Source organism: Ranitomeya imitator, chromosome 4 (assembly GCF_032444005.1).
Source record: "Ranitomeya imitator isolate aRanImi1 chromosome 4, aRanImi1.pri, whole genome shotgun sequence".
In the NCBI taxonomy this organism is placed as follows: domain Eukaryota; kingdom Metazoa; phylum Chordata; class Amphibia; order Anura; family Dendrobatidae; genus Ranitomeya; species Ranitomeya imitator.
Genome location: NC_091285.1, coordinates 638847933 through 638865199, shown reverse-complemented (window position 1 = coordinate 638865199; position 17267 = coordinate 638847933). Strand labels below are relative to the sequence as shown.

General features: G+C 46.8%; 1 protein-coding gene across 4 annotated transcripts in view; it reads left to right on the top strand.

The window, feature by feature from the left end:
• Positions 1 to 17267, top strand: part of LOC138677044 (uncharacterized) — a 114236-nt gene that overhangs the window by 79843 nt on the left and 17126 nt on the right. For all 4 annotated transcript variants that reach the window (XM_069766858.1, XM_069766856.1, XM_069766855.1 and 1 more), the window contains 3 exons: positions 2233 to 2560; positions 6252 to 6488; positions 6587 to 6736. In XM_069766858.1, coding sequence (XP_069622959.1) covers positions 2479 to 2560; positions 6252 to 6488; positions 6587 to 6736 — 469 coding nt within the window. In that variant the 5' untranslated portion in view covers positions 2233 to 2478. The remainder of the gene's footprint in view (positions 1 to 2232; positions 2561 to 6251; positions 6489 to 6586; positions 6737 to 17267) is intronic.

The window sequence follows — 17267 nt, the reverse complement described above, 5'->3', positions numbered from 1 at the left end:
TCGCAGGTTAACAGCAGCTCAGATTAGAGACCAGGTCAAAGCCACACAGAGTTCTAGCAGCAGACACATCTCTACAACAACTGTTAGGAGGCCGGGATCACACATGCGAGAAACAGGTCCGTGTCTCGCATGTGAAACCCAAGCTCTGGCGCCGACACTATGGAGCGGAGCGTGCAGCTCCATGTGTTCCTATGCGGCCGCACGCTCCGCTCTGGAGTGCCAGCGCCAGAGCTTGGGTTTCACATGCGAGACACGGACGTGTTTCTCGCATGTGTGATCCCGGCCTTAAGAGGAGACTTTGTGCAGCAGGCCTTCATGGTAAAATAGCTGCTAGGAAACCACTGCTAAGGACAGGCAACAAGCAGAAGAGAGTTGTTTGGGCTAAAGAATACAAGGAATGGACATTAGACCAGTGGAAATCTGTGCTTTGGTCTGATGAGTCCAAACTTGAGATCTTTGGTTCCAACCACCGTGTCTTTGTGCAACGCAAAAAGGTGAACGGATGGACTCTACATGCCTGGTTCCCACCGTGAAGCATGGAGGAGGAGGTGTGATGGTGTGGGGGTGCTTTGCTGTTGACACTGTTGGGGATTTATTCAAAATTGAAGGCATACTGAACCAGCATGGCTACCACAGCATCTTGCAGCGGCATGCTATTCCATCCGGTTTGCATTTAGTTGGACCATCATTTATTTTTCAACAAGACAATGACTCCAAACACACCTCCAGGCTGTGTAAGGGCTATTTGACCAAGAAGGAGGGTGATGGGGTGCTACGCCAGATGACCTGGCCTCCACAGTCACCAGACCTGAACCCAAGCGAGATGGTTTGGGGTGATCTGGACCGCAGAGTGAATGCAAAAAGGCCAACAAGTGCTAAGCATCTCTGGGAACTCCTTCAAGATTGTTGGAAGACCATTCCCGGTGACTACCTCTTGAAGCTCATCAAGAGAATTCCAAGAGTGTGCAAAGCAGTCATCAAAGCAAAAGGTGGCTACTTTGAAGAACTTAGAACATAAGACATATTTTCAGTTGTTTCAGACTTTTTTGTTAAGTATATAAGTCCACATGTGTTAATTCATAGTTTTGATGCCTTCAGTGTGAATGTACAATTTTCATAGTCATGAAAATACAGAAAAATCTTTAAATGAGGTGTCCAAACTCTTGGTCTGTACTGTATATGTATGTATATATTTTATTTTTTACAAAAATATTTATTCATGGTTACAATATATTTAGATTTTTTTTTTCTGTGTTCCTTTATTTAATTTTTTTCAGGCTGATCTCTTGTACAGCATGGTGATGCAGCAGCATCCCTATGCTGTGCAAACTGTCAGTGCTGCACTGACAGGGTAAGTTGCTGATCATGCTCTGACCATGATCAAGCAACTTTGCTAGCTCTGGTGACCCGGATGTCATCGGGACTACATAGGGCCACCATGGCAACAATCGGGATCCCATGATCCAAGGGCAGAGGGGCTTTCTTCCCTTTGCCTGCTCTCGTAATGCTGCGATTGCATTCAGTCACAGCATTTAGATGGTTAGTACCGGGAGCATTGCGGGACTGGTTAGTGCCGGGTGTCAGCTGTGAGATATGGCTGACACCCGGATGTGATCGCACCCGCCTAGCTTCTTTGTGCGCAAAATCACGTGGATGTAGTAATCCATTCCAGTTCGGTAAGTGCATGGTCACAGGGACGTCTCAGGGGGTAAAGGGGTTAATTTGCAGTAATTAAAAAAAAAAAAAAAAAACCTGCAAAAACGCAGTGTCTGAGCATGGTGTTAGTATGGATGAAAAACACTTTAAGAATTTCCATGGTGCGGATATGAAACCGCTTGAAATCTGCAATGAAATATATATAGTTTGTGATAAAATAAAATTTATATGAACTTTTTGATAAAAAAAAAAAATTGACCTTCTGTTCATAGGTTTTTGGTTTAGTTGTAAATGAAATATATAAGCAGTGTGTCCAGACTTCAGGAATCTTTCACTTTGCTGATATTTTAAAATGCAGAGGTTTTTGTGCTGCAAAAATTCAGCATGTGAACAAGTACTTACTGATCTGTAACACTTCATATTTGTGTTAATCTTATTGTCTTCCTGCCAGGCTGCCCTTTTTCATACAGCACCATTATCATGGCAATCGCCAGGTGTCTCGTTATTTATTGCCAGCATATATTGTATTTTCTGATTATCGTGCAGTTTGGTGATTTATCTCTTTGTATTTTGCAGTGCTTCTCCTATTCATCTGCCCCACACTGATTAAGAGCAAAGAAATCAAGTACATAGCGAGGTCCTCACATGTGACGTTTGATTTTGGCCCATGTGCACGCAACCAGGTATTTAAGCTCCAATATGGTGGTGCGACCGCGTACATCCCCTGTGATTCTAGCCCCCAGATACCACACAGGTGGGAGGACAGGATAAGCATCGATAAAACCACCGGATCCATCACCCTACACAATGTGACCAGGAGCGATGCCGGAAATTATACACTGGTGCGTACTAACGGAAATGGGGAAAAAGGAAAACTTGCCGGCGGTGAGAGTTCGAGTTCTGGGTAAGTGAGAATCAACAGATCACTATAACAAGTCTCTTCTCTTCTTACTGTGGGGAAATGATAATGTGTTACTGGAGGGAGTCTGCCTCCTGAGACATCGAACAATTCTGAAAACGGAGGTTCTAATATCTCCTGTGTTTAATTAAACCTTTAGTAACTATGTGTGTAGGGAGGGATCTGTTAAATTATAACCTTTACTACATATCCCTAAAAAACAAAAACAAAACCCAAACAAAAATACACAACATAAATATGTACAAACAGTGAGAATAGTACCTAATACTAGTTAGTTTCCTAAACATTTCAATCTTGATCATAAATGGACCAAGCTTCTTTCCGGATGGTACGGAGCCTTAGGCCGGGGTCAAACTTGTGAGTGCAATGCGAGAAACTCTCCTCAATACCCGGCACTGTCGCGTGCACTCGGGACCGGAGCATTCAGCTGCATAGAAATACATGAAGCCGCACACTCCGGTCCCGAGTAAAGGCGGCAGTGACCAGTATTGAGGAGAGTTTCTCTCATTGCACTCACAAGTGTGACCCCGGCCTCGAGAGGAAATCTCACTATCTCCCAAAAAGGTAGAAAAGAGGGTGTCTATCTATATTCAATTAAAAAAAGGGATTACCCGAGGTGTGTAAATCGGCATTATTGCACATACAGTTAGGGCCAGAAATATTTGGACAGTGACACAAGTTTTGTTATTTTAGCGGTTTACAAAAACATGTTCAGAAATACAATTATATATGTAATATGGGCTGAAAGTGCACACTCCCAGCTGCAATATGATAGTTTCCACATCCAAATCGGAGAAAGGGTTTAGGAATCATAGCTCTGTAATGCATAGCGTCCTCTTTTTCAAGTGACCAAAAGTAATTGGACAATGGACTCTAAGGGCTGCAATTAACTCTGAAGGCGTCTCCCTCGTTAACCTGTAATCAATGAAGTAGTTAAAAGGTCAGGGGTGGATTCCAGGTGTGTGGTTTTGCATTTGGAAGCTGTTGCTGTGAGCAGACAACATGCGGTCAAAGGAACTCTCAATTGAGGTGAAGCAGAACATCCTGAGGCTGAAAAAAAAAGAAAAATCCATCAGAGAGATAGCAGACATGCTTGGAGTAGCAAAATCAACAGTTGGGTACATTCTGAGAAAAAAGGAATTGACTGGTGAGCTTGGGAACTCAAAAAGGCCTGGGCGTCCACGGATGACAACAGTGGTGGATGATCGCCGCATGCTTAATTTGGTGAAGAAGAACCCGTTCACAACATCAACTGAAGTCCAGAACACTCTCAGTGAAGTAGGTGTATCTGTCTCTAAGTCAACAGTAAAGAGAAGACTCCATGACAGTAAATACAAAGGGTTCACATCTAGATGCAAACCATTCATCAATACCAAAAATAGACAGGCCAGAGTTAAATTTGCAGAAAAACACCTCAAGAAGCCAGCTCAGTTCTGGAAAAGTATTCTATGGACAGATGAGACAAAGATCAACCTGTACCAGAATGATGGGAAGAAAAAAGTTTGGAGAAAAAAGGGAACGGCACATGATCCAAGGCACACCACATCCTCTGTAAAACATGGTGGAGGCAACGTGATGGCATGGGCATGCATGGCTTTCAATGGCACTGGGTCACTTGTGTTTATTGATGACATAAGAGCAGACAAGAGTAGCCGGATGAATTCTGAAGTGTACCGGGATATACTTTCAGCCCAGATTCAGCCAAATGCTGCAAAGTTGATTGGACGGCGCTTCATAGTACAGATGGACAATGACCCCAAGCATACAGCCAAAGCTACCCAGGAGTTCATGAGTGCCAAAAAGTGGAACATTCTGCAATGACCAAGTCAATCTCCAGATCTAAACCCAATTGAGCATGCATTTCACTTGCTCAAATCCAGACTTAAGACGGAAAGACCCACAAACAAGCAAAACCTGAAGGCTGCGGCTGTAAAGGCCTGGCAAAGCATTAAGAAGGAGGAAACCCAGCGTTTGGTGATGTCCATGGGTTCCAGACTTAAGGCAGTGATTGCCTCCAAAGGATTTGCAACAAAATATTGAAAATAAAAATATTTTGTTTGGGTTATGTTTATTTGTCTAATTACTTTTGACCTCCTAAAATGTGGAGTGTTTGTAAAGAAATGTGTACAATTCCTACATTTTCTATCAGATATTTTTGTTCAACCCTTCAAATTAAACGTTACAATCTGCACTTGAATTCTGTTGTAGAGGTTTCATTTCAAATCCAATGTGGTGGCATGCAGAGCCCAACTCGCGAAAATTGTGTCACTGTCCAAATATTTCTGGCCCTAACTGTACATGTAACAATAGCTCAGGTGATTGCTGACTCACCACCACCCTTTTCTTTTCTTGATCTATCCTCTTTTTGAATCTTCATACATATGTAGCATTTTTGCCCGGTTCAAATGTTAGAGTAAGAATGCTTTCAGATATAAATGTATTAAAAAATTTTTTTAAATCAAAATGTATAGGGCACAAACAAAAAAAGAAATCTAAATGTCATCAATATGTGGTGTGACAGCCCCTTGCCTTCATAATTTCTTTAGGTAGGCTTGCAGAAATTCAGGGATTTTGTAGGATTATAGTCGGTATAACTGGTTACTCATGAACACAAGTGATGATGATTTCATATGAAGGTTGTAAGAGTCATGAAATAAAACAGAAACCACTGCACAGGAGGCTTTAAACAGGATGTGGAGCAGACAAACTTTTCTACAAAGGTAAGGTGGTGGAAGCTATGTTCATGTAACAGGTCACACAGGATGGCAAGACAGGGTAGTTATACTGCATCAGCAAGGTCTGTCCCAGGCAAAGATTTCAAAGCAGGCTGGGGTTTCATTTTCTGTCCACACTCTTCTGAAAAAGAACCAAGAAATGGGCAACATTGAGCACGATGGGCTCAGTGGCCAGGCAAGGAAGCTTAATGCAGCAGTTGCTGCTTACTTCAAAATCGGAAGGTGTCCAGCAGTGCCATCAGCTCAGAACTGGCAGCATCTAGTGGGACCCACCTATTGTTCACGTAAGTCTGTCTAGAAGTGCTGGCTAAAAACCATATCCATTATGTAATGCCATTAATGAAGGCTTTTGATTGGCTCCAAATTTAATTGTCAGCAGAACAACCCCAAACATACAGCCAATGTCATTAGAACAAGAGTCCTGGAAGTTATAATCCAAAACCCTGATCTCAACATCATCCAAGTCTGTCTGGGATTACAGGAAGAGTTATAATCTCATCATCCAGTCTGTCTCCAATTTCACGAAGAGCCACAAAGATTTGTGCAAGCCTAAATCCACAGAATATCTCTAGTTGGTTCTCCATGATGTTTGGAGCAACCTCCCTGCCAAGTTCCTTCAGAGACTGAGAAGTGATGAAGGAAAAGGGTGGTCACATCAAATATTCATGGGACTTGGATTTCTCTTTTGTTCTTTGTGTATTTAAATTGACTACAAATAGACGATTACTTCTATTTTGGAAAGCATTCGTACTCTGCAGCGTGTTTCCACACCAGCCTAATTTGTTTTTGCACAGAATTCTACAGATCTCACAAACCACATGAGCAGTATGTAAGTGTCTTGCATTGTTTTATTGTTGTATTGTGTGCTATCCTTAAGCTGTAAGTTCAATAACAAAGAAAAGTTGGTCAGGAACAAAAAAAGAACATTCTCCTCCCTATAGATTCCATCTGGATCCATGAATTATTCCATAATTACACTGATGGGACCATATCCCTCAGTAGGTGCCACGCTGAAGACTCGGGGGTAATCATCTGGACGATAGATGGAAGAGACCTGCTGGACCAACGCTGGCTGAGCCCTGATAACCGGACACTGATTATTCCGTACAACCATACTGGCGTCATCACGGTCTCTAATCCAGTCAGTGCAGATAATAAATCTATTACTGTAATAAAAGGTAAGGCCTGAGGATAAACTCCACACAATCGAAATGTAAGTCCAAAAGCAAGTGGTATAGGAATTAGAGGATCTTTCTACTATATGTTTCCTCCTTAGACCTTAATGGAGAACCTGGTCATTTGGGTCACGTCATGGGTTTGAATGTAATCAGATTGATATGGGGCGACGGTGGAGATGAGCCCACCATAGGAGCGCTCCTTCTACCTAGAAACATCAGTACCATATATATCCTCCTGACCCCATCAGGTAAGAGTATGGTGCGTCTGATACTTCAGGAGTAGAGTATTATCTGTATACAGCTCCCATTCTACCTATATGTTTTTATGATGACACTTGGTCACAGGCAAACCTTGATATTAAGAAAAAACTTCAGTTCTACAGGTGCTTCTCACAAAATTAGAATAATATCAAAGTTAATTTATTTCAGTTCTTCAATACAAAAAGTGAAACTCGTATATAGAGCCATTACAAACAGAGCGATTGATTTATTTCTGTTAACCCCTTCATGACCCAGCCTATTTTGACCTTAAAGACCTTGCCATTTTTTGCAATTCTGACCAGTGTCCCTTTATGAGGTAATAACTCGGGAACGCTTCAACGGATCCTAGCGATTCTGAGATTGTTTTCTCGTGACATATTGGGCTTCATGTTAGTGGTAAATTTAGGTCGATAATTTTTGCGTTTGTGTGAAAAAATTGGAAATTTGGCGAAAATTTTGAAAATTTTGCAATTTTCAAATTTTGAATTTTTATTCTGATAAACCAGAGAGATATGTGACACAAAATAGTTAATAAATAACATTTCCCACATGTCTACTTTACATCAGCACAATTTTGGAAAAATTTTTTTTTTTTTCTAGGAAGTTATAAGGGTTAAAAGTTGATCAGCGATTTCTCATTTTTGCAACAAAATTTACAAAACCATTTTTTTTAAGGACCACCTCACATTTGAAGTCAGTTTGAGGGGTCTATATGGCTGAATATACCCAAAAGTGACACCATTCTAAAAACTGCACCCCTCAAGGTGCTCAAAACCACATTCACGAAGTTTATTAACCCTTCAGGTGTTTCACAGCAGCAGAAGCAACATAGAAGGAAAAAATGAACATTTCACTTTTTAGTCACAAAAATGATCTTTTAGCAACATTTTTTTTTTATTTTCCCAAGGGTAAAAGGAGAAACTGGACCACAAAACTTGTTGTCCAATTTGTCCTGAGTACGCTGATACCCCATATATGGGGGGGAACCACTGTTTGGGCGCATGGCAGGGCTTGGAAGGGAAGGAGCGCCATTTGACTTTTTGAATGACAAAATTAGCTCCAATCTTTAGTGGACACCATGTCGCGTCTGGAGAGCCTCTGTGTGCCTAAACATTGGAGCACCCCCACAAGTGACCCCATTTTGGAAACTAGACCCCCCAAGGAACTTATCTAGATGCATAGTGAGCATTTTGTATCCCCAGGTGCTTCACAAATTGATCCGTAAAAATGAAAAAGTACTTTTTTTTTCACAAATTTTCTTTTAGCCTCAATTTTTTTCATTTTCACATGGGCAACAGGATAAAGTGGATCCTAAAATGTGTTGAGCAATTTCTCCTGAGTACACTGATACCTCATATGTGGGGGTAAACCACTGTTTGGGCGCACAGCAGAGCTCAGAAGGGAAGGAGCGCCATTTGACTTTGACATACATAGTGTACATCAGGTTGGTGTGTGTGGTGTATACTGCACCACACACACCAACCTGATGTACACCACACCACACACCAACCTGACATACACTACACCACACATACCAACCTGACGTAGGGTCAGGTTGGTGTGTGTGGTGTAGTGTATGTCAGGTTGGTGTGTGGTGTAGTGTACGTCAGGTTGGTGTGTGTGTGGTGTTGTGTATATCAGCCTGGTGTGGGTGAGTGCTGTAGTCGAATATCAGGATGTGGCTAGTCCACGGACGTGTGATGAATTCTGAAGCATTCATCCAAACACAGTCCAGGTTTGTCGGGACACGTTTCACATTGGAAACGAGTTTCCCTTCTTATCCCCCTTTTATAACATACCCGGCACCTTTTTCTTTTTTGCCCCTCACCGGGAAAATGTTGCCCTGGTACCATACGGGAACCTTGAGTTCCAGCAGTGCTGGGCCCCGCTCCTTCCTCGTCTCCAAACATCAGGGCCTTTATCACCGCCTCCTGGAACTGAAGGAAGGTGTTGTTGGTCTGACCTGCACATCGTGATAGCACGTATGCGTTATACAGTGCCATTTGTACGATGTGCACAGCCAGTTTTTTATACCACACCTTTGTCTTCCGCATGGCACTATAGGGCTGGAGGACTTGATCAGAAAGATCAACTCCCCCCCATGTGTTTGTTGTACCCCAGCGCACAGTCCGGTTTGTGGACCTGTGCTGTGGTACCTTGAACGGTGGTGGCCGTGGTGCCGGGACCATGGATTGTTAAGAAAAAGACGTCCCTTTTGTCTTTGAACTTGACCACAAGCATGTTGCCACTACATTGGGCCCGGCTCTCACCCTTTGGGAGAACCTGCTCAATTAGTGACAAAGGGAGACCCCTCTGGTTTCTGCGCACGGTACCGCAAGCAACGGTAGCTCTGGCAGAGAGGGATTGAAAGAGTGGGATGCTTGTATAAAAGTTATCAACGTACAGATGGTAACCTTTATCAAGCAGTGGGTGGACCAAATCCCACACTATTTTCCCACTCACCCCCAGAGCAGGTGGACATTCTGGGGGCTGGATCCTGGTGTCCTTTCCTTGATAAACTCTAAAGCTGAGAGTGTACCCTGAGGTACTCTCGCAGATCTTATAGAGCTTAATCCCGTACCTCGCCCTCTTGCTGGGCAGGTACTGACGGAACTGAAGCATCCCTTTGAAGTGGATGAGGGATTCATCCACACAAATTTCCCTTTGGGGAATGTACACTTCAGCAAACTTGTTGCTGAAGTGTTCGATGACCGGCCGAATTTTGAACAGTCTATCAAAATTCGGGTCATCGCGGGGAAGGATGTCCGTGTTGTCCCTAAAGTGGAGAAATTTATGAATTGCCTCAAAACGCTTGCGAATCATAACCATGCCAAATACTGGAGTTTGATATAAAATATCAGTACTCCAGTATTGGCGAAGTTCTGGTTTCTTCACAATTCCCATGTGAAGGACCAGTCCCCAATATTTCAACATTTCTGCAGAGTCAACGGGACTCCAAGCAGAAAATGATGAAACTGGGTTTTGGGCAAAAAATTGCAGGGCATATAAGTTTGTTTGCTCCACCATGAGACTGACGATTGACTCCGAGAAATAGACTTTGAAAAAGTCTATTTCCCTGAGGTTGGCAGTCTCAAATTGGATTCCTGATTGGGGAATGAAATCCGGAATCCGTGGAGCAAAATTTTCAGGGACGGGGGTCCAGGTGGGGGTACTAGTGCTAGGTTGGGCGTGACTAGCACTAGGTTGGGGGTTACTCACACTTGGTTGTGGGTCTTCTCCCCCGGCCTCCGACTCTTCTTCCCTGGGCTCCGGCTCTTCTTCCCTGGGCTGCGGACGATTTCTCGTCCTGCGACTTCGTGGTGGTGGCGAGTCCGTGTCACTGGAGGAGGAAGAGTGGGAGGAATAGAGAAAGGTAGGGTCCTCTCCCTCACTATCAGCTTCGGAGGCAATAAAAGAATGCCTCCTCTGCCGAGTACAGCCTTTGTGACTGGGACGAGCGGGACATTGTGTGTGCGTGTAAAAAAACTAAGCTTTATTAGTGTGCGTGTGTGTATGTGTGAGTGTTTAGTGAAACTTTACTGCAGGAGGGGGCTTTCAGGCGTGGGGGGCCTGAGGAGATGCAGGAGCCGGCAGCAGTAAGGGGAGCGATCAGCAGGGCGCGGGAGCGATCACGCGGGAGCGATAAGTGGGGCGCGGGGGAGCTGTCAGGCGAAGGGGCCTGAGGAGACGCAGGAGCCGGCAGCAGCAGCGCGGGGGGGTGATCAGGGTGATCACTGGGGTGGGTGATCACCGGGGGGGGGGGGGCAGGAGGTGGCTGTCAGGTGCGGAGGAAATGTGGTGGCAGGGGAGATGTAGGAGCCTGCAGCAGGGAAGGGTGATCACTGGGCAGGGGGGTGATTTCCGGGGCGTGGAAGGGAGTGGCGGTCGGGAGGGGGGATCGGACGGCGGGGGGAGCGGGAGGCAGAGAAGGGGAGTACTGGAAGGCGGACAGGCGGCGATCAGCAGACCGGAAGGAGGACCGGCGACGATCAGCGGGGCACGGGGGAGCTGTCAGGTGAAGGGGCCTGAGGAGATGCAGGAGGCGGCAGCAGCAGTGGGGGGGTGATCAGAGTGATCACTGGGGCGGGTGATCACGGGGGGGGGGGGGGCAGAAGGTGGATGTCAGGAGCGGGGGGGAAGGAGGGGGCAGGGGAGATGTAGGAGCCTGCAGCAAGGAAGGGTGATCACTGGGCAGGGGGCTGATTTCTGGGGTGTGGGAGGGAGTGGAGGGGTTAACGGATGGCAGGGGGGGATCGGGCGGTTGGGGGAGCGGGAGGCAGAGGGGGGAGTACCAGAAGGCGGACAGGTGGCGATCAGTGGATGGGAAGGCGGACAGGCGGCGATCAGTGGGGCACGGGGGAGCAGTCAAGCGAAGGGGCCTGAGGTAATGCAGGAGCCAGCAGCAGCAGGGGGGGGGGTGATCAGGGGGGCAGGGGGTGATCAGAGTGATCACTGGGGTGGGTGATCACGGGGGAGAGGGGGTCAGAAGGTGGCTGTCAGGAGCGGGAGGGGGGGGAAGGAGGGGGCAGGGGAGATGTAGGAGCCTGGGTGATCACTGGGCAGGGGGCTGATTTCTGGGGCGTGGGAGGGAGTGCAGGGATTAACGGATGGCGGGGGGGGGATCGGATGGTGGGGGAGAGGGAGGCAGAGGGGGGAGTACCGGAAGGCGGCAGCAGCGGCGATCAGGCAGCAGGGGGCGATCTGGCAGCGGGCGGCGGCGATCTGGCAGTGGCGGCGGCGGGTGCGGCACGCAGGGACCTCACTCTCCAGCTTCCACGGACGGGATGAAGCTGGAGAGTGATGTCAGACATGTTTCACTCCGCCCCTCCACCGCTGATTGGAGTGAAAGCGTCACATTGATGCTTTCTCCAATCAGAGCTGGAGGGGGGTGAAACAGAGGGCACAGGAGCGATCTTGGCCACGGGGGGGCAAAGCCACCCCCCCCTGGGGTCAACTAGAGGTCCTCACGTACCTGCGGGTCGGGTGACATTTCATTGACCCCGGTCACCCGACCCGCAGGAACGCGATCAAACCATGACGCATTCGCTGCGTCATGGGTCGGAATGGCACCGACTTTCATGACGCAGCGTATGCGTCAAAGGTCGGGAAGGGGTTAATGTTGATGATTATGGCTTACAGCCAATGAAAACCCAAAAGTCATTCTCAGTAAATTAGAATACTTTATAAAACCAGCTTGCAAAATGATTTTAAAATCCGAAATGTTGACCTACTGAAATGTATGTTCAGTAACTGCACTCATTACTTGGTCATGGCTCCTTTTGCATTAATTACCGCATCAATGCGGCGTGGCATGGTGGCAATCAGCCTGTGGCACTGCTGAGGTGTTATGGAAGCCCAGGTTGCTTTGATAGCAGCCTTCAGCTCATCTGCATTGTTGGGTCTGGTGTCTCTCATCTTCCTCTTGATAATACCCCATAGATTCTTTGTAGGTTTAAGGTCAGGCGAGTTTGTTGGCCAATGAAGCACAGTGATACTGTTGTTTGTAAACCAGGTATTGGTACTTTTGGCAGTGTGGACAGGTGCCAAGTCCTGCTGGAGAATGACATTTCCTTCTCCAAAAAGCTTGTCGGCAGAGGGAAGCATGAAGTGCTCTAAAATTTCCTGGTAGATGGCTGCGCTGACTTTGGTCTTGGTAAAACACAGTGGACCTACACCAGCAGATGACATGGCTCCCCAAACCATCACTGATTGCGGAAACTTCACACTAGACCTCAAGCAGCTTGGATTGTGGCCTCTCCACTCTTCCTCCAGACTCTGGGACCTTGATTTCCAAAGAAAATGCAACATTAACTTTTGTCTGAAAACACCTTAAACCACTGAGCAATAGTCCAGTTCTTTTTCTCCTTTGTCCACAAGAAATGCGACACTTGTTGCCCGTGTCCTGGATACCTCTGTGTGTGGTGGCTCTTGAAGCAATGACTCCAGCAGCAGTCCACTCCTTGTGAATCTCCCTCAGATTTTTGAATGGCCTTTTCTTAACAATCCTTTCAAAGTTGCGGTTATCCCGATTGCTTGTGCATCTTTTTCTACCGCACTTTTTCCTTCCATATGCTTGGATACAGCACTCTGAACAGCCAGCTTCTTATTTATTTATTTTTTTTTAAATCGGATAAATTTTTATTAAACATAAAACATTACAAACCAATATCACAGATCCATATTATTTTTACATTTTTCTTTTGTAAAGAAATACATTACCCCCACCCCCTTTGAGACCATTCCAAGAGCAAACAATATAGTGACCATATTTACTTCTTCAGACAGTTGACTATAAACGTAACACCACAGTTTTATAAACTGTTATAACTTTAAAAAGTTCTATCCAACCACGGTTACCATAGTTTTTGGAACAACTCTAATGTGTTCCTCTTGATGAAAATGCTCTTTTCCAGGACGTCCCTCCTGACAGCACCCTGGAGGACGTCCTCCTCCCTCTTGCTGGGACAGGAAACAAACGAGAGTTTAAAGGTCATGTCCCGCCCCCAAATCCTCAGTGTTTTTCCTGTCCCTGCAAGGAAGGGACGCACGAGAGAAAGCTGCTCTGGCTTACCGGAGCTCAGGGGGATCGTGCGGCTTGCCAATACCCTTCCACCTGTCAAGAGGCTCAGGGCAGAAACTCTCCGGTGGGGAGTCCCTCTGCTCCAAAGACCAGGAGTGGGACGAGGCTCCTGGTGGCAGCCGCTCCTCCCACAGGGAGGCTCTCTGCTGCAGATGCGGTTCCAGGTGGCAGGGAGTCGTGGCATCTAGAGCGGCGTCTCGCCCTGCACGGCGTCTTCCGGAAACTCCAAGGGAACCGCGTCACTTCCGGTATCACGACATCCAGTAAGTCACTTCCGGTAGCGTCGTAAAGCGGGGAAGTGCGTGCGCTCCAGCGCTGGAACGCTTAGCAGCAGAGGTGCTCCTATTCAAGTGTCTGGAGTACGGGGACCACTCTCCGCAGGATAGAAGGAGACATGCCACGCGAGGAAGGGGTAAGTGCGCATAGCGCAGACTCCCCTCACTGCACGCCCAAGTAGGTCTACCCTATTTTTACTCCCTATCTTATGTAATTTAAGGATAAGGGAACCCCCGCTGTCCCGCTCCAGCTAAGAAATCCGGCAAGGTCTCTGCAAATTCCAGCGTGTGCCCTATATGCCACGTGAAGCTCCCGGAATCTCATGGCAAATCCTTGTGTGCATCTTGCACTTCTAAGGTTATGAGGGACGAACAATCTTCGCTTTTATCTGAGATGAGATCCCTAATCCGTGAAGAGGTTCAGGCTTCCTTGTCCAGTATTTCAGGGCAGTCCAGCCCCATTCCTGGCCGCAAGAGAGCCAGACGGGAGCGAGACTGGAAAGAGCCGGAGTTTAGTTCTGAGGACAGGTCCGACCCAGAGGACTTAGTCTCAGAAGAAGAGGGGGAGCTCCCCCCAGGGAGCCAGGACTACCATAGAAAATACCTCTTCCAGGCGGCGGAGATGAATGAACTTGTGCAGGCAGTGCGAAGCACGATTAAGAAAGGAGAGACATCTAAGCCGCAATCCAGACAGGACCTGATGTTTGGGGGACTTATGTCACGTCGACACAGTCTTTCCTGTTAGCGAACATATTAAAGCTATGATACTGGAAGAGTGGAAGGAGGCTGAGCGCCGGCTGGTACTGTCTCGTGACTTTAAGGCTCGCTTACAATTCGAGCCTGAGGAAGTCAAGCTATGGGAAGAGATACCCAAGATAGATGTTCCGGTGGCAAAGGTTGCCAAAAAGACAGCCATACCCTTCGAGGACTCCTCAAATTTGCGCGATCCCATGGACAGAAAGGCTGACATACTTCTTAAAAAGGGCCTGGAAATCTTCTGCGGCCCTAATTAAAACTAACATAGCAGCCACTTCGGTGGCCAGATCTATGTACCTATGGATGGGGTAATTGGAAGAGCATCTGGCCAATAAAACCCCGAGGTCCGACATATTAAGCTCCCTTCCTATTATGAAATCCGCCATGGCCTTTCTGTCCGATGTGACAGCAGTCGGTTAGATTCTCAGCTAGAAGCGGCTCGCTATCTAACGCAGCTAGAAGGGCGGTTTGGCGAAGATCCTGGTCAGGTGAAAATGCCTCTAAGACCAAGCTCTGCTCAATCCTCTTTTCAGGGTCAAGAGTATTTGGTTCATCTCTAGATACTATTCTAGAGTCTGCCTCTGATAAAAAGAAAGGTTTTCCAGTGGATAAACCTAAGAGATCTCAGTCCTTTCGGAAAGGATTCCCCTTCAGGAGACAGTACGATTTTCAGAGGGGGTAGATCCAATAGAGGATCTTATAGGGGTTCCCGTAGCCAGGGCAATAAGAACAGGAGTTTCTTCTTCAGCCCCTCCTCTAAGTCCAAAACACAATGACGCCACATATATCAGAGGAAGGCTCCCCACTTTGCAGAGAATTGGGCCCAAATCACCCAGAATCAGTGGGTCCTCCGGACGGTGGCGGAGGGATACAGTATCGAGCGTTATTCCCCCTCCTCCAGAAAGATACATCGCACCTACGGTGGTCACGCGGGGCTCTGCCATGCTGTTAGATTTACAAGAGATGCTCTCTTCAGAAGTCATAATTCCAGTCCCGCCACTAGAAGTAGGCCAGGGTCACTACTCTTCCCTATTCTCCATCACAAAGCCATCTGGCGACTCCCGTACGATAATAAATCTGAAGCCTTTAAACGCCTGGGTCAGGTACAAAAGGTTCCGTATGGAGTCCATACGATCAGCAATTCACCTCATAGACCAGGACGCGGTGATGTGCACTCTCGACCTGAAGAGTGCCTATTATTAGGTCCCCGTCCACACCTCATTTCAGAGGCTTCTGAGGTTTGCTGTAGCTCTGCCGTCCCGGACCTGTCACTTCCAGTTTCAATGCCTTCCCTTCGGGCTTGCCTCAGCACCTCGTATCTTCACAAAGCTGGTGTCGGAGATCGTCGCATTCCTGAGAAACCAGGGAATCATTATAGTTCCATATCTCGACGACTTTCTCCTTGTAGCAAGATTGCCAGAGATACTGTCAGCCCACAGGAGGCGGACTGTATCGGTAATGGAACATTTATTGGCATAAACTGGCAGAAGTCCGACCTGACACAGGAAGACCTTCTTGGGAGTGTGTCTAGACTCCAGAAGCAGGATATCCCTACTGCCTGAAAACAAGCTGGAGGCAATCCAGACCCAGATCAGGCTCCTTCTGGAGAACAGAGCCTCAATAAGGATGGCTATGAGAATACTAGATCTAATGACGGCCTGTATACCATGCGTCAGATGGACACAGTCTCATTCAAGACCTCTGCAGAGGTTAATTCTCTCCAAATGGGATCGTCGCCAGTTTTCACTGGACAGTATTTTGAAGCTAATGAATCCAGTACGAAGGTTTCTCCTCTGGTGGACACAGCCAGAGAACCTAAGAGTCGGAGTACTATGGTCTTCCTCCCCCTAAGTGGTAGTCACTACAGATGCCAGTGCATGGGGCTGGGGAGCCCATCTAAAGGGCAAGATCCTACAAGGAAGGTGGCCAGCAGATGTCGTTCACAGCTCCTCCAACTTCAAGGAGCTGTATGTGGTGTGGGAGGCCTTGAGAAGAAATCGATGCACTCTTGCGAATTGTCAGGAGGGACGTCCTGGGAAAATAGGCATTAGTCCTACCGGTAATTATGTTTCCAGGAGTCCATCCTGACGGCACTGGCATTCTGACATATGATGTAATATGTTTTTTTGTCATTAAAGTTTTATTTGCATTTCCATGAAGTGGTTCTTGTTACAACACTGAGGATTTGGGGGTGGGACATGACCTTTAAACTCTCGTGTGTTTCCTGTCCCAGCAAGAGGGAGGAGGACGTCCTCCAGGGTGCTGTCAGGATGGACTCCTGGAAACATAATTACCGGTAGGACTAATGCCTATTTTCCAATAGGATTAAATGATCCGTTTCAGTAACAAATTCCCATCTGGAAGGAGGCTCTTCTTTAATCCAGTATTTTGCAATCAATTTTCTTGCGACAAACAGTACTCTAGCAATTGCAATTTTAGTAGTACTGTCCGTTGTTGTTTCCTTTATAAACCCCAAAATACATACTAACGGGTCTCTAGGGACCACACATCCATACACCATTCCAATACGATTCGGCACTAGGACAACTCCAGAGCATGTGTAGCATACCGGCCTGAGATTGTGAACACCTTGGGAAGTCTGAGTTGGACTTTAGCCCCGCTTTGAACAACATATCAGGGGTACGATACACCCTATGTATCACATATAAATGTGACAATCTCCCGGGTTCACTCATAGATAACTTGGGTATACACTCTAGGATAGAATCCCAGCTTTCTCCAAAAAGATCTGTCTCCCACTTCCTTTTAGCATTGATAGGATGGTCTCTCAAAAAAGTGTGTAACAGGTCCCCATATACTACCGATATTGCCCCCTTTGTACCGCTATCTTTAAGAATAAACTCTAGCAGAATATCCATGTGTATCTCTATGGGTCTTCTTCAGCCA